This window comes from Arachis hypogaea, chromosome 16 (assembly GCF_003086295.3).
Source record: "Arachis hypogaea cultivar Tifrunner chromosome 16, arahy.Tifrunner.gnm2.J5K5, whole genome shotgun sequence".
In the NCBI taxonomy this organism is placed as follows: Eukaryota; Viridiplantae; Streptophyta; class Magnoliopsida; order Fabales; family Fabaceae; genus Arachis; species Arachis hypogaea.
Genome location: NC_092051.1, coordinates 8,773,825 through 8,791,660, shown reverse-complemented (window position 1 = coordinate 8,791,660; position 17,836 = coordinate 8,773,825). Strand labels below are relative to the sequence as shown.

General features: G+C 32.7%; 2 protein-coding genes across 3 annotated transcripts; both read left to right on the top strand.

Moving 5' to 3' along the window:
* Positions 1-589: 589 nt before the first annotated feature.
* Positions 590-7,878, top strand: LOC112755915 (uncharacterized). 2 transcript variants are annotated; one of them, XM_072219236.1, is made up of 5 exons: positions 590-937; positions 1,049-1,358; positions 1,556-3,362; positions 3,445-4,836; positions 5,316-5,589. In XM_072219236.1, exons 2-4 carry the CDS (start codon positions 1,050-1,052, stop codon positions 4,767-4,769), a joined length of 3,441 nt encoding a protein of 1,146 aa, XP_072075337.1. In that variant the 5' UTR covers positions 590-937; position 1,049; the 3' UTR covers positions 4,770-4,836; positions 5,316-5,589. The 2 variants fall into 2 exon arrangements, with proteins under 2 accessions (XP_072075337.1, XP_072075338.1); XM_072219237.1 differs by lacking the exons at positions 590-937; positions 1,049-1,358; positions 1,556-3,362 and having other exon boundaries at positions 4,053-4,836; positions 5,316-7,878.
* Positions 7,879-14,435: 6,557 nt separating this feature from the next.
* Positions 14,436-14,948, top strand: LOC112756573 (uncharacterized). The gene has a single exon (XM_025805192.1). The coding sequence runs from the start codon at positions 14,436-14,438 to the stop codon at positions 14,946-14,948; it is 513 nt and encodes a 170-aa protein (XP_025660977.1).
* The last annotated feature ends 2,888 nt before the right edge of the window (positions 14,949-17,836 follow it).

The following is a 17,836-nucleotide window of genomic DNA, read 5'->3' as shown; positions in this document are numbered from 1 at the left end:
ATTGGGACTTAGTGATACCTGAGGGATGTCAGGGTATTTATAGTGGTGAACCAATAACCACCGCTGAAGTAGTGCCACCTTTTTAGGTGGATAACCGTTCCCATATCTTAGGGAGGTTAAGATATGGCTCTATGAAGTGGTTAGAGAGTTTCTAGGGGCAGTTACTCATTCGAATGAGTGTTATCTGCCAGCTAACCCTCGTATCCGACTTCTTTGGAGTAGGTCGTGTTCAGTACCGACTTCTGGGGATGAAGGCCGGTACTGGGGGAGGGCCAACCCCTTTGGGTTGGGCTTTTTTGCTTGGATCCTGGGTCCTATTTATTGGGCCAGGGTATGAACAGTTGTGTTTAATAGAAATGTCTTTATAGACATATTTTTTGAATGTGTCTCTTTATATATGTATTTAAAATATAATAATTAATTATTATTGACAATAAATTGACAGATAATATGTTGGTACCCTATACTTTTTCAATATTAAAATATAGTTTGGAGATCACAATTCACAAACGAAACGTACAAGCCGTGAAATCATGATTGTCATCATGTTTCCAAAATAAAATAATAATAAATAAAATAAAATTGAGTTGTTATCACGTCGAATTCTATATTTCTATTGAGTATTGACCATAGGCCAGGTCAATTAAATGCAAGAGAATCTTCCTTTCTTGCCTACTAGTCAAGCACTCCAATGTCTCCATTTCACTTTTTTTTTTATAAATTAAAGAAAAAAAAAATCTCTTGACAATTTCAATTCCAATTCCTAGACGTAAATCTCAAGAGCCATAGCTTTTTTTTCTTTTTATTAATATATATAATTTTTTTAATTCCTCCATTAATTTTAATATCAAAGTGCAACTAAGAAAACTGGTACACAGCTATACAACAAAGAACAAAGTACACTACACACACTTCTCTGGAGCATTTTCACAAATAGGTGCCAGACCATTTAATTTTGTTAATTTGTTTTCATTACTCAATCTAGAATTTATTTGTTTTTCCACCAAATTTTATTTCAATGTGTTGAATGTGTTCTGCACTTCTGCAGAATGATCAATCTAGAGGTTGAATCTGAAAGTGTGCCTGAAACAGAGGACTCGCTTTCTTTTCAGCATGAAAGCATAGGAAGGTTGGGATCTGGGAAGAAACTGAAGAAAATGAGATCAATAAGGTTTCCCAGATTTTCAAGCATGAGATCAACCAATAGAAGAGGGAAATCCAAGCATGAGAATCTCTCCATTCTCTCATCTTTTGCAACAGAAAGTTCAGAAATGCCAACAACCCCAATTGAGATGTCAGATTCATCACCTCATTACATGAAGGGTACAAGTAGCTCTCATGCAAAGGAGAGCTTTCAGGTAAAAAGAAAGTTTACTGATTCTTGATAAATTTGTAAAAGCTTGATTTTGGGCAGCTTCAGTGTTTGTGAAAAGGATAAAATGAAAAATATGCATTCCTTCTTGAGTCTTGATTCTTGTGGAACTGTACCTTATAGAGCCATAGATGTGAAGTCTTTCTTGAATCTCTGACATGGATTCTTGATTCTTGTCTGCAGAATACACAAATGCTATTCACAACTGTGAAACTGAAGAGGAGTCTGAGCAGAAAGATATCCGGAAGGAATGATGTGAGGAGGAAACTCAAGTCATCAAGATCAATCAAGATTGGAACTCTGAATGGCCAAAAATCAACAAGAAAAGTATCTGAATCCATTTGTGACAGTGATGATACACAATCTTATGATGGTGGTAACAAACCCCAGAGAGTTCTTACAAGAAGATTGAGCTTGAAGCCTGTGAGGATCCTAGCAAAGATGCCTACTTCCAAATCAAGGAAAGCTTCCATGGACAAAGGCCATCATCACATCTCTCTGTCCACAGAATCATGCTTGCATAGAGCCACATGTTCTTCAACTCTCAAGGATTCCCATTTCTCTGATCACAATGAATTGCCACTTGACGAAAATGGTTCTCAAGAAGTATCAGCAGTGAAGGTTTGTCCATACAGTTACTGTTCCCTTCACGGTCATCGGCACAAGGATTTGCCTCCATTGAAACGCTTTATGTCTATGAGGAGGCGTCAGTTGAAGGCCCAAAGGAGCATGAAAATGGATGGTAGAGCTGCTACCAGGTCAAATAAGTCTGGTAATTCAAGGAAAGTTGCTCAGAAAACCGGAATTGTTAACACTGAAAGTGGCATATCTAACATTCAGAATGGGAAAAGGAAGGTAAAGGACTCAAGTATTAGGGCTGTTGACAATGAAGGATCCACATTTGGTGAAGGTGGCAGTTCTATGGGAGAGGATGAAGAAAATAACAACTTCAGGTATGATGCCTTTGAGAAATCAACATTAGTTGATGTGGTTAAGCCTTCTTCTTTTGATATTGAGATATTGGAGGGAGAAGTAGCCACCAGTGGTGAAGAAAAAGAAGGAGATAATGAAGTAATGCAGGTGTGTTCTTTGCAGAAAGAAGCTAAGCCTGCTTATAGAATACAGGAAGGGAATGATAGATATATGAAAATGTGGCACTTGGTGTATAAGCATGCCATGTTAGGTAACCCAGAGAGGGAAGAAAAGCATCCAAATGATGGGAATGATAAGAGAGGAGTAGGGAAAGGAGCTCACTCATTTGATGTAGTAAACAGCTCTTCCATTCAGGATCAGTGCGAAAGGGACCAGGCTGTGTATGATGAAAATAAGAGTGTGATTGACTTGGTCCAGAAAGCATTTGATGAAATTCTTCTTCCGGAAACAGAAGACCTTGCTTCTGATGATGGTTCTAAGTCTAGAGGCTCCGGTCCCGATGAGGAGCTCTTAGAAAAGAATGAAGATAAAACTGGGGAAGGGAGTGTCTCAATATCTGAAGAATCTCCTAAAGAAGATACATTGCTGAAAGACGAAAACTTGAGCAGTCAAGCAGAAGAGATAACAGGGCAAGGAATGGGATCCAAACCTGACCAGAAAACACCGAAGAGCTGGAGCAATCTGAAGAAGCTAATCCTGTTGAGAAGGTTTGTGAAGGCACTGGACAAGGTGAGAAAGTTGAATTTTAGGCAACCCAGACATTTGCCATTAGATTCTGAGTTTGAAGCAGAAAAAGTTTTTCTCAAGCGGCAAACAGCTGAAGAGAAACAAAGCGCTGATGAATGGATGCTTGATTATGCACTTCAGAAGGTCATTTCTAAACTAGAACCAGCTCAAAGGCAAAGAGTTTCACTTCTAGTAGAAGCTTTTGAAACAATTCTTCCATTTCAAGATGCTCAAAATGCCCCATTGTCTTCTGCAACAATTGAGAATCGAGCCAATCCAGTTCGGTCCCTTGATGACTCCTCGAATCACAGCAAGAAAGAAACAGAAAAAGGTACAGATTTATGGTTATTCTAATAAGATATGTTGCTTGGAAAAGCATCCATGTTCTCATAATATTATTATTGAATTTGCAGATAATGCTTGTTATAATACAATGCCTGAACTGCACAATTCTGTTGTGCTTAAAGAAAGATGTCTTGAAAGTCTTGGGACCAAGGCAGTTGAGAATATTTCTGCATCTGGAACCGTCAAAGAAAAATCAAATGCCACACACAGTATAGCCAGCAGTTATGATAATGGGGAGAAGGCATTAACTGGAAATGATAATATTCATCATGAGGAGACTCCATTCAGTGGGATACTCAGTGAAGTTCCAGAAGACTCAATACTGGATTCAAACAAAAGAAACCCAACAAGCCAATCTGGCTCACCCCAACGAGATTTTGAAACCAAGATTGATGCCAATACAGAACAATTTTCTAATTCGAAAAGTTTTATACTAAAAGGTCTTGTCAGGACACTTGGAACTAATTTGGTTGGTTCAGGAGAACCTTCAGACCAACTAGGGGAACCAAAAACAGACACAGAAGAAAGGACAGAGAAAGATAATATCCTTATGCATGAGCAATCTGAAGATCCTAATAATGCTAATGCAGAATCTGAGACTCAGCCAGAGAAGCAGAACTACACAGGACTATGGTACTTGGTGTATAAGCACATGGTATCCGGTTCAGGAGAAAATGATTCCAAGTTAGTAATTGATGGAGCAGATGGGAAAGAATCTGAGTATGAAGGTAGCAGATCAAGAGACACCTCAGTTTCATGTGAAAGTACACCAATGATGAATCAAGGTATGGACATGAAGGATCATGGTCTAGCTGACCAAGAAGTTGAACGCCAACAGCTTGAAGCCATCAAGATGGTAGAAGAAGCAATTGATTCAATCATCCCGGATGATCTTGAACATACACCAGACAGACAATTGATCACTGAAAACACAATTTCAGTCGACGGCTCCAAACAATCCAATGGTGCTGAAAGAGTGTTCAGCAAAGACAACCAAGAGGAACCAAGGATGGCATTTGGAAATGGAATAACCGAAAAATGCGAAAAGGAAGATCAAACAGAATCAAAGGAAGGAAACAACCCGGACAGGAAATTACCTAGAAGCTGGAGCAATCTTAGAAAGGTGATCCTGCTTAGGAGATTCATCAAGTCATTGGAAAAAGTGAGAAAATTCAACCCAAGAGGGCCTAGATATCTGCCAATAGAGCTTGATCCAGAAGCAGAAAAGGTTAACTTAAGGCATCTAGACATGGCAGGAAGGAAAGGCACAGAAGAATGGATGCTTGATTATGCGCTTCGACAGGTTGTTTCGCAACTAACCCCAGCTCGGAAAAGAAAGGTGGGGCTGCTAGTGGAAGCTTTTGAAACAGTCATGCCAACCATGAAAAACTGAAGCTGGTCAAATAGCATAATAGCTTTGTATGCAAAGTAGATTCAAGCTAATTAAACAAAGCTGAAAGGTAGGAAACCACCCTCCCCTGGCAGCAACTTCTAATTAGTTTAGTTTTTGGCTTTACTTTTTCTTGCTCTTTAAGTATTGCAAAGATTGCCAACTGTGTGAAAAAGGGAGTTTCTATGACATGAGAAAAAGAAATATCAAGCAGGCTCTTCTATATACTCCTATGCTTACCTTAATTACTATGTATGATCATGAATATCAACATTCGTGTAATAATTTATGAGTTTAATTTTGATGTACTAACATCGTAAAGCGTTTTACACAGTCGTGCAGTTACATCCGTTCTTTTGGATGACCATTCAAGTGGTCAATGTGAAAAGAAGTTATTTTTACTGATATGGCATTACGTAATTGGATACACGTGTAAAACTACTTTACATTGACAGTGCATCAAAATTAAATTCATAGTTTATAAGTTGTATATGTATATGCCACTGTATTATAGAGATGTCTAATTGCTGGTTTCCTCTATATTTGCAGGTCAAAAAGAAGATCTATTTGATCATAATCCTCTGGGATGAGTCTGCATATTGTTAGGTTTCCAGAACATTGTGTGAGTAGCACTGTTTGATTGATCCTTTAAATTTTACTTCTTTCCCTTGTTTTCCATCCACTGTTTTAGCAGTTAGCAGATGCATGTATCCTAAAGACCTTTGCATTACAAATACCATGGACGATTTCGAATGTATAATAATATATAGATATATACATTTTATTTTATTTGGAATGAATCAGATTAGCCTGATTTGTGTCATACACATTTATTTATCTATACCAATATATAATGGGGATATGGAAATTTGGTATCCAATTCCTTCTTCCCATTTTATCCTCTTTCTTTTTTTGTTCCAGAAAAGGATTTACCCACTTCACTCTTAATAAAAAAAAGTTACTATGTATTTAATTTTTTTTATTTTTTATTTTTAAATTAGCTTTACTCATGACAGAGTTTAAAACCGATTCATTTTATTTCAAGTAATAACATAATTTGTTGATATTCTATAACAAAATTAATTAAATTACAATACACTGTTTAAATATTTCTGATGTCTATTGTTTATTTTAAAAAAAATACATATAAACGTGTACTCCTTAATTAAATCTATACCAATTAATTAAATTACAATACACTGTTTATATATTTTTCTGATATCTATTGTTTATATTTAAAAAAAAATTACATATAGAAAAGTACTTCTTATTTCTTAATCAAATCTATACCAATATATAATAGATTATACCAATGTATAATGGAATAGGAAAGTTTGGTATCCAATTTCTTCTCCTTATTTTATCCCTATTTTTTTTATGTTGGTTAAACACTGAATTCAATATAATTGTTACTACGTCCTCCATTTTTTATCAAACTAATTCACTTTCAACCCGACGACATATTTTAAAACTAATTTTCTTCCAATTAAAAAATTGCTACCACATACTCAATTTAAAAACGGACCCACCTTCAATAAAAAACTGATCCACCTTCAGTCTTGTTAGAATATAATTAGGATCAATTAGTATTATTTAGTATTTCTGAATATTTATTATAGGAGATTACGTCTTTATTATTACGTCTTTATTATTACGATTTTCTTAGTACCTATAAATACCCTTTTATATTGCGTGTAAAATTGTCTGATTCATTGGAAAACCGAGAAGTGCGGATGGGCAGCAGGGGCACTGTGGTGGAGAAGTCAGAGGAGCAGCTCCGCAATGAGATCGATGAGCTTCTCCGCCAACAGCGCGCGATTACGGAGCGGCTTCGTGATCCTCGAGGCCTTCGAAGGGGTGCCTTCTCAGCTCCTCGCCGACAACCCTTTCCTCCCCATGGAGACAGGAATGAACCGGAAGGTCAACCTCCTGCTAAACGCCGGCTTTCTTCTGCTGTTGTCAGGGTAGAGGAGGAGGGAGAATTGATTCAGGATGATCCTGCTCATGCACCGAAGAGTGTTAACACTAATGAGGCCAGTGTTACTAATCAATCTATTTCTCAACACCAGACTGGGTGGTCTAGGAGAGACAGAAATTCCAACATGGACTCGGACCCTCCTGCTGCAGAACCCGTTCCAAGGGTATTGCCAAAGAATGATGATCCTCGCTTGGTTAACAGGAACAAGAGAATGATTGGTCAGCTTCTTGGAACTTTGGAGAAATTTAGAAAGGAAGACATGAAACTCTCAGGAACAGAGGCATACATGGGGAGATCTACTTCTTTGCAAAGGGCTGAGCAAAGAGCACGTGAAGAAAGCGAAAGGCTAAGGAAAGAAGAGCGTGAACAAATTGCTGAAAAACGCAGGAGAGACTTGACACTTCGGGCACGTGTGGCTGCTAAAACTGAAGAAAAGAAGCTGGAATTGTTGTTTCTTAAGTGGAGTGAACATCATAAAAAACTTGGAAATTTTATAAGGACTAAGACAGAGCCTCCCATATATTATTTACCTAAGAAGCCATTCCATGAAGATGCTGCGATATTTGAGAAGCAGAAAGAAGAGGCTTTTCTAGAATGGAAGAATGCAAGGAGAGAGGAAGTGTCTGAGTATCAGAAACAAATTGGGGAGCAGTACCTTGCAAACGTTGAGAAAGATATGGAAAGATGGCAGAATGCAAGAAAAGCTCGGAAAGTAAATAACGACCAAGATTTACAGGAAACTATGGACAAAGAATTGGATACACATAGGCTTGAGCATGGTCCAAAGAAAAGGAAAATACCTGGTGGAAGCAACAATGAAGATGATGAAGATGTGGAAGACATCAATATTGGAGAGGAAGACTTGATGGAGGATGTTTTAGAGGATGATGCTGGTAGAAGAGTTGATGAAACAACCACAACAGAAGCAAGTAACCCTAGTTATGAACCTGCAGTTGATTCTGATAATGTAGACCAGAAGTGATGCCAACCAGGTCATGTAGTTTTCAATGATTTTTAATGTTTTGTTGCCTATTCCATGCCTTTTCTAGGCTACCATAGATAATTCAGATATACTAAATAATACTAATTGATCCTAATTATATTCTAACAAGTCGTACTTAACCACCAAGAAAATTAAATTACTCCTTCACTTTTAATTTTGGTCTCGCAAACGTTTTTTTTCTCTGCATCTTGCTATCACGAAATCAACAATCACGTCAACGTCGACCACTTGAACAGAACAGAACATGACTGAAGAACAAAGATAGCAACACCTAACTAGAAGACGTGCAACTTATCGGGAGATGATTCGACAAGAAAACAAGTTGATATATCAACTGATACAACTTCAATTTCAACTCTAATGCCCAACACAAGTGGAGGTGCCACAAACACAGGAGTAACCCGATTGACTACAATTAGAATAGGCAAATAGAAATCTATAACAATATATAATGTCGATACGGAGTTATTTAAATAAAAGAACTTCCACCGTTAACAGTAACACATGTTCTTCTATCTCATTTTTATTCTTTATTTCACTAATAGTTGTAGGAACCATAACCTCTTCTTCAATTCTTTATTCCAATAATTTATCATTTTTATTAATTTTATCTGTTTTCAATTTTTTTTTATTTCTCTTTCCATTTCTGAATATGCTTCTCTGTATGTAACCAATTATTTGGATGAGTTTTTGTGATTTTCTGAACTAGATAATGACTATGCTAAATGTTGATTTTTGACGCCATATATGAAAGGAGGAAAAAAAATAATTATGGGTGATAAATAATTTTTTATCGATCTTATCGTTTTATTTTGGGTATATTCTTTATGTATTCAATTTTTAGTGCTTCTCCTCTCTCACAGTTAGGTGCACTTTTCTGTATTATTACTGTTGCTATCATTCTCCTTCCTTCAACATCGTGATTGTATCGCCTCCATCTTTTTCTCGCTTCCATTAACTACAATTGCAAATTTTATATCGTTTTACTGCGGTTATTAATTTCATGCATAACTTTCACCCTCATTTTTCTTTCTCTTCAGTGTACTTACTGTATTAATTCTTATATATTTTTAATCTATCTTTCACATCCAAAGTTTTCTCTCATCAATTTAATTTTAAAAAAAAATTTTATCTAATATTTGTTTTTGAATTTTTTTACATGTATATACCTATCAATAATGAACCGAAGAATTCTCATAAATTATTTTGTTAATTCTTTTTTATTTTTTAAACGATTTTGTACAAGATAAAATTATTTTTAAAATTTTTTAAATTATTGATTATGTAGAATATTTTTTTAAATTTTGAGTGCATCAATATTTACCTTTTAGTTAAATCTCATTTTTTTTAAACTGCTTTGTATTTAATGATATTTTTTTAATTTTCTAAATTATTGATTATGTAAAGTATTATAATTAAAATTTGAGTACATAATATTTATTTTTAAATTAAATTAAATAAATTATACAACAAAAAATTTAGTAATTTTGTATTCCACAATATTATTTGTTTGACATATAGCCCTTATGATTTGATGAGTTTAATTTTGATGGTGATTAGCACGTGTAAAACTATTTTTACACTAATAGGATATCAAAATTAAATTCTTATTTGATTGACATAAAAAAGACGCAAAAAAATTTTTGCAACTACCAATGATTTATTAAAATATTAATATATTTATTTCCTAAATTATTAACAATGTAGAGTTCTGACATTTAAGTACATGCAAATTTGTTTATAATTAAATTAAAATAAATAATTTATATTTCAAAAAAATTAATTAATTAAATATTATTTGTTTGGCATATAGTATTGATTATTTGATTGGCATATAAAAGATACAAAAAAAAATATGTATCTATCAATAATAAAGTGAAAAAACTCTCATGCATATTTTGTTAATTATCTTTTAAAATTTTAATCAGTTCTATGTTGGTTAATATTATTTTTTTATTAAATATTAGATTGACATATAACATTAAAGATATGGTAAGATAATAACATCTATGAATTAATTTTTTTAAATAACCTGATAATATAATAAATATCTAAATTTTCTGTTATATATTTTTTAACAGTTTCAACCTTCACAATATTATACCGGCTAATTTAGATTAGCCAAAATAAAGTAAAATAAGTAAAAACAAGAAGATATAAAATTTTATTTTTTGTTCTGTAGTACAAAGATAATATAATAATCTAATAAATTGTAATATTCTGGTTTAAAAGAACATAAAATTTAATCAAAAATACTATTTGTACACCAAAATCAGCCACCAATGTATTTGTGTATAATAAATACATGTGTAGTTTAATTTAGGATTAAGTTTGATTTTGGTTCCCAACGTAGAGGTCGAAAATCGGAATCGTCCCCAACTTTTTTTTTGCTACAAAATGGTCCCCAAGGTTTCAATTTGTTTTAAAATCGTTATTTTTACCAATTTTATTTTTTTATTACCAAATTATCCTTCATTAAAAAAATTATAAAATAAAATAAATATAAAATAAATATAAAATAAATAAAAAAAGGGAAAGAAAGGGTACAGAGAAGGGGAGGGGAGAGCAAGAAAGAAAGGGGGGAGGGGGGAGAGAAGGGCCACTGCCCGCCCGCCGCTGCCGCCTCTTCTTCTTCTTCTTCTTCTTCTTCTTCTTCTTCTTCCGCTATACCGCCGCACCACCGCCCGCCGCCGCCGCCTCTTCTTCTTCCTCTTCTTCTTCTTCTTCTTCTTCTTCCCAAAGCTCACTGCCGGCGAGCCTCCCCTGCTTCACCACCGCCAGCGAGCCTCCCTGCTTCCCCTCCCTCAATCCCTGTCACAGAAGGAATCAGAGCTCACCGCCGCCCGTTACCCTCCCTCCAGCCCCTTCCTGTCATGCCCAGACCACCGCGCTCAACCACTGCCTTTCCTGTCCCCTCTTTTCTGTTTTTTATTTTCATAATCCAGTTATCATTTTGCTTTCAATTTCTGTTTTTGGTTAGTGTTAGATGCTTGATTTGATTCTGGATTAGTTTAGCTGGATTTTAATTTTATGTTAGTTGATTTTAAGGTATTGAATTGTTGAAAATTGCTGCTGAATTATTGTTGTTGTTGTTGAGATTTTGTTATTGAATTGCTGAAAATTGCTTCTGCTATTCTTCCGCTTCTGCTTGATGTTCTATTTTTGGTTGATGGTTCTTCTGATTTTCAATTTTGTTGATGGTTCTGATGATGATGATGATGACCATGATGATAATGGTGGTGGTGGTGGTGGGTTCTGGTTTAACTTGGGTTTCTATTTAATTTTGTTGTTCTGATGATGATGATGATGACGATGACCATGATGATAATGGTGGTGGTGGTGGTGGTTCAGGTTGGGCGTAGACTTCTGTTCTGGTGGTGGTGGTTGATTTTGGGGTGATCGGAGAAGGGTATTTTCGTCCAAGGGACGATTTTAAAATAAATTATAACCTTGGGGACCATTTTGTAGCAAAAAAAAAGTTGGGGACCATTCCGATTTTCGACTTCTACGTTGGGGACCAAAATCAAACTTAACCCTTTAATTTATTTTCAATGTGTATTTGTATTCTAGCATGTATTTTATACAGTTGGGGAACTTTGGTGGCTAATTTTGGCGTACACGTAGCATAACTTAAACTTAATATTATTCTTTTCAGTAGCTTTTTATCTTTTTATTTTAATTTTATTAAAAAATACTAATATAATTTATTTTTAATTTTTAACTTTTAAGATAAATATAAGGATGTGATATTTTATGTATTAGATATTGTAAAAAATTTATTACAGAAGAAGTTAAGAATATAAGAGAGAGAGAGAGAGAATTTTTTAACCTATTAAATATGAGTTATATCAAGTGATGATTAAGATTTAAGAAACATATTAGAACTCTGAATTCAAAAAAAATTTTTTTGACTCTCTTTATACCGTGTTTTACTTTAACTAACTATTTTTTTATGGATAGTATTTAAGTGACAAACAAAATAGTACGAAGGTTCATATTAGATTATGAAAATTAATATCATCATTATAGTAGGATCGCATTATTATTTCAAAACATGCAAAATAAAATAATAAAATATAGTTTAATTAATTTACACAATAAAATAAACGTACAACTTATATAAGTTGTCAAATGTAAGAAGTAACGACAGTCTTTTATTCTAAGGGCCTATATTAAATTGCAACTTAATTTTATAATTATTAGTTAAAAACTTACAATAATGTACTATTTTTATTATATTAGTTAAAATAATATATTTTAATATTATTTTTAAGGATTACTGACATCAAATTTTGATAATTTGAGCAAAAATTTTGAATGTTTTATGTCGTACATTTTTTTAATAGAATAATAAGACAACTTAAAATTCACATCAAGAAAAAACTATTATTTTTATACATTTAGATATTCAGAAGACACAAAAACCAATTCTTTTAACAACACTTTAACGACTCATAAAAGTTAACATAATAAATGATTATAGATCAAAGTGATAGATAAGATTGAAAGTTGCGATAATAGTACTTGTTGATAATTAATTACGATTGGGTGAAGAGAAGGTGTGAGGAGAAGAAGAAAATGAGAAAGGAGAATAAGGCAATAATAGTGTGCGATAGAAATAATAGTAAGAGAAAATAATAGTATGTGATACAATAAGAAGATATAATAAAAGTATACATTAATAATTTAAAAAAGTCTTAAAATTAAAGATAATTTAATAAATTGAATATAAAATTTAAAAAACAAAATATTTTTTATCTATTAGAATTATGAATATAAAATTAAAAAATAAAATATATTTTATTTATTAAAAATTATGAATAAAAATAAAAAATACTTTAAATATAATTTTTTATATTTACTTCAAATTAAATACTGTTAAAAAAATAAATAAATAAATTTTATAATATTTATAAATAATTATTTTATAAATATTTATCTTGATTTTATTACACATAATAACAATATAATAAATTTTTTAATATCTTATTTAATTTAAATTTATAATTTTTGAACGTCCTAAAAGTTAAATAACTTATAAAATTTTTATATTTATTTTTAAATATATTTTTTATTTTTAAATTATTTTATCAAATCTATAATTAATTGAATTAATTGAATTTGTCCCTACTATATTAAGGAATCAATTTAATTGAATAATCTTGAAGCGTTTATATAGTTATTTTTATAGTCAATAAATCTGACAGTTTTTCAAGACTCAAAAAGTTATTAATAAGGATATGTATGATGAATTACGAAAATTTTTTTTAGGTACACAATTTTTATATTCTCCTATTTTGTTTATTAATTATTCTTATAATTTGATATGTAAAAAAAAAAAATAAACATTCTCATTTCTTCTTCTTTTCATTACTTATAAGAAAATGAAGACCTCTTCAGATTCATATTTTGGCATACCACTTAAAAAATATAAAGACAAATATAAATATCTATGACATTTAAATAAAAATTATCTTTTGTAAATAACTAATATGTATTTTTTATTTATATATAATTTTTTTGAATCAGGATAATATTATTATCATTATTTTTTAGATTATATTATATATATATATATATATACACTTTTTTATTGTGTGTTTTTATAATTTAATATTTTAAAATTTTTTATAATAATTTTAATTTTAACAAAATATGATATAAATAAAATAATGTCAATATTAAAATAATAAAAAAATATGTATCTAATAAATTTAAAAAATAAATAATATATTAACAAAAAATAAAATTAATTAAAAAAAATAATAGAAAAACGGCTGAACAGGCACTCATATCGTGTCTGTTGAGCCGCTAGTGTTAATAATGATTATTGTTTTCAATTTTAATTCTCTGTTCACAGTTGGACATTTTATATAGTTATTTTTCGTATTTATATAATGATGTACTACTGAATTACAAAAAATAATGGTAATAATATTAAAGATGTCAAATGAATAATAAAACTTTACAGATGGCACCTAAAAAATAACTATATATTTGCAATTTTTTATTTTTTTTTTCTAAAACAAATGGATTCGCTTCGGCCATGACCTTTTACAATGCTCATCCTTGATTTATTCAATTGTAAAAGAAAAGAAGAATTTTTAAGTTGTTTCTCGAATTAATTTATAAAGTTTACAGATTTAATCTAAAACAAAAACTATATATTTGTTAATAATAGTTATGAACAGATAGACATCAAAGCAAATCCAAATGGATTATGAAACTATATATGTTGTGTATATATTTCCTGTGACTAATTTTAACATTGTTTCGTTAATTATTCTAACTTCCATAATTCACAGTTATTGCAACTAGATTATGCAAAATGCTTACATGAAATAACCGTTACATGCTATCAAATTCATATCTAAATTTCCTAAGCAGATTTAATGAAAAAGACTCCCACATATAAATGCATGACCATATTCATTGAAATCCAAACCAGATCTCTCTGTCTTTTTCTCCAGTCTCTCTCAGGTTTATATCTTTACTTTAAAAAAAGATGCTTTTTCAGTTAATGAATAACATGAGAGGTTGTTATTCAAGCAATAAGGATTGGCCTTCCCTGGTTCTCATATCAGAACTCATAGGGCTTCTAATCTTCATCATATCATTCACAACTTTGGTGTTTACTTGCAATCCAAGCATCCTCACAGAGCTATCAGGTACACCAAAACCCCCCACCATGGAAATCCTTGCACTTTCTGTATCCGGGCTCAATGTTTCATACACAAACAAAAATGTATCAGCCAAATGGGGTGTGGAATTGGTGGTGCAAAACCCAAACCTATTCTCAACATTGTATTTGGATCACATGGTTGGTATGGTGCTATATAAAGAAGAGGTTATTGGGGTGAGTTCCTTGGAGAAAAAGTTAATTGCTTTGGGACCAATGGAACATAAATTTGTTAGCTTTAAAGTGTGGAAGAAGGATTGGGATATAGATGATGAGGATCAACCAAAGGTGAAGGAGTGGGTTGTGGAAAATATCATGATGGACAAACATAAAGAGAAGATTAATTTCAGTGTGCAAATGGGTGTATGGGGTAAAATTAAATCTAGTTGGTGGTCTTCAAAGAGTGTTATCATGAATCCTAGGTGCATGGATTTGACTATTAACTTTGTCCCTATGAGGGGTTTTGGAATGTTGTTAGATGAAGAGCCAATAAGATGTTATGTTCCTATGTTGGATAATTAGAATCTTTCTTTTTTATTTAAAAAAAAAAAAAGAAAATTATTTCTTCCAATCGTCAATTTGTATTTGACATGAAGGAATATATGTCTATAATTTTTTAGCCTGCGTTAGTCATATACAAGAATTTGTAAATTCAACTGTCACCCTTTGTTGGTATCTTTTATTATTATTCTTCTTAGTTAATTATCATGATTTTCAACAATTATTACAACCAATTTTATCATCCTGCATCTCCTCCTACTTTATCTACAATTAGAAAGACTACTAGAGTGGAAATTCAGGTGCAGTCAACTTTACATGAAATTAATAGCTAATAATCGTTAAATAATTTGCAGCTCTCAGTTATCAACTTCACGTAAAATTAACTGCACTTGAATTTCAACCTATGTGTAATTACCAATAGTAATAAAACGGATAAAAATACATTTTTACACTACTTACTCTTTTGCCCTATTTTATTTTATGTAGATTTTATCCCATTACTATTTCTAATAGTAAAAGTTTTACCCTAACTCGTATTCCCATTTCTGTCTCTATAATTTTTTAAACTAATTTTTATTAACTTATATATAGAGAGAAAGAGGAATAATATTTAAATTATTTTTAAAAGATAATTTATTTTTTAAATTGACTTCTAAAAAATTTTGTTAGTTATTCGTATTAGTCAAAGATTGTTTATTAGATATATTAATATAATAAATTAATATTACGTATTCCAAATTAATTAATTAATATATTTACAATTATAATTAGTTGACCATCAGTCCATCAAACAATATTAGAACATTATTAGAATCAATAAAAAAAATTATTAGCATCAGACTTTAATAATGGTGATTTCTTTCAAATCCATGGTAATTTTGTGGGTAAGTTATCCTTGCATATGTGTCATCATCTCAGCCATTGATCAAAAAAATTTTCAACTTTTCAATTAATGTATTCATTGGTTATAGCAAAAGCCTTTAATGAACATATACCATAACATATACTACATTAATTATTGTATATACATACTATATAGTGTATTGGGAATCATTTGTAATTATAATTTATAATCTCTAACTTGTTTTTCATTTTAAAATATACCCTCCATCTCTTCCTGAAATTCAACATGCATGTCTCAGAATTTGGAAAACACATAGAACCCACTACCCACTGGTATTTTCGCCTGCGTTGTATACCCACTACCCAACCCTGAAATTTGTTATTCTAGAACCCTCTACCTAACCCTGTTTGGTTTTTTCGCCTTCGTTCTATACACAGCGTACATTTAGCAAGAATGATCTCCTTCGATTGAAAGGTTCCGGAACTGGTGCTCTGATTCCGTCGACTAGGCATCGACGTCAACTGAGGAGATGGCGAATGCTAAACTAATGTGGCTCCGGTAGAGAAATTTGTAGCTGAACTTCTGCTTGATCGAAAACTATGGCTGCTGGAAGCTGGTTTACCAACATTCATTTTTCGGCTGCCTTCGAATTAGGTGCGTACGAATTAGGTAAGGTCACCTCCCTCTGAGAGTGCATTTTTTATCCGTTCAAGCTCAACCTTTGGTTGTCATCAAGGTATGTCCAATTAAGTTTTTTTGTTAATCCATATTAGTTTAATTTGGATGATAGTCCATGCCTTTTCAACGGTTCTCTGTTTAGGGCGTTGTGTTGCTTTTAGCATAAACTTAGTGATCATACATGAAGAATTGGGTGCTTACCTTTAACAATGGGCATCCAAAAATTAGCCTATTCGGGTTGGTGTCTGTCTTTGACATGTAACAGATGGCATATTTTTCGCAGAAATATTTTGGGGCAACACCATCTGTTACATCCGCAGGTTGCAGTGAACTTGAACTTGCATATCCAGCTATCAGTTTCTATTGTCCGCCGGCTTCACCTCTGCCTCGTCTCGTGTTTGAGGAGCATGCATCACTGGCCATCAATCTGATTAATATTAAACATAGGGGTGGCAACACTACCCGAACCCGCGGGTACCCACCCCACTCCTACCCGCTCGGGGCGGGTAATTACCCGCTCCCGCACCGGGGCGGGTTTTAACGGGACGGGTTCTTTGGTGGGGCGGGGCGGGGTCGGGTTTAGGTTAAACCCGCCCCTACCCGCCCCGGTATATATAATATATATGTAAATATATATATTTTTAATATATAATATATGTAACATATATAAAATAATTAGTAAAATAATTAATAATATTATATCATATATAAATTTTTACTTTAATTTATATTATATATGTAAATGGTGGTTATATAATTTTTAAAATTTAATTTTATTTGTTAGATTTAATAATTATAGGGGCAGGTTAGGGTTTAATATTTTACAACCCGCGGGTAGGGCGGGGCGGGTTTGATGCGGGTTTTTTGTAGGTCGGGGCGGGGTCGGGTAGAGCAAAAATCCGCCCCTACCCGCCCCGTTGCCACCCCTAATTAAACACCACCATGAATAACTATTATCAATTATTGCATTCAAAATTGAAACAATCTGCTTCGATCAATGGTGATTAAAGAAAGTGAAGATTGGTTGTGATGATTAAATTGGTTGTGAAAATCGACAACAAAAAGAAACGAATCAGCTATAAGAAGAAGCAGTAGGCCTTATAATGGTTTTTCAAGAAGGTTTTCCACGTGGGTCGACGGTACCGTTCCCGGCAAGGGGATGAGTTACGTTCTTCGATGATTTCGGAAATACTTCACTCCGCCTGTGAGTCACAGAAAAGGACATACACCCGCATAACCCTAGACGAAGAAGCAGTAGGCAGGGTCTTCGACGGGGTTCGAAAAAATCTGTCACTAACGATGAGTCACCGAAGAAATCAGAGGAATGAAGTAGAAGAAGAGGCTGTTGACATTAAAGCGGTATTTAGGGGAAGGTTTTGTGAGTGGG

Excerpts from the sequence above, each read along its gene's own strand:
- LOC112756573 (XM_025805192.1), top strand. The coding sequence starts at position 14,436 with ATGGAAATCCTTGCACTTTCTGTATCCGGGCTCAATGTTTCATACACA.
- LOC112755915 (XM_072219236.1), top strand. The coding sequence starts at position 1,050 with ATGATCAATCTAGAGGTTGAATCTGAAAGTGTGCCTGAAACAGAGGAC. Across the intron at positions 1,359-1,555 it reads ATGCAAAGGAGAGCTTTCAG|AATACACAAATGCTATTCAC; the intron begins GTAAAAAGAAAG and ends TCTTGTCTGCAG. Across the intron at positions 3,363-3,444 it reads CAAGAAAGAAACAGAAAAAG|ATAATGCTTGTTATAATACA; the intron begins GTACAGATTTAT and ends TTGAATTTGCAG.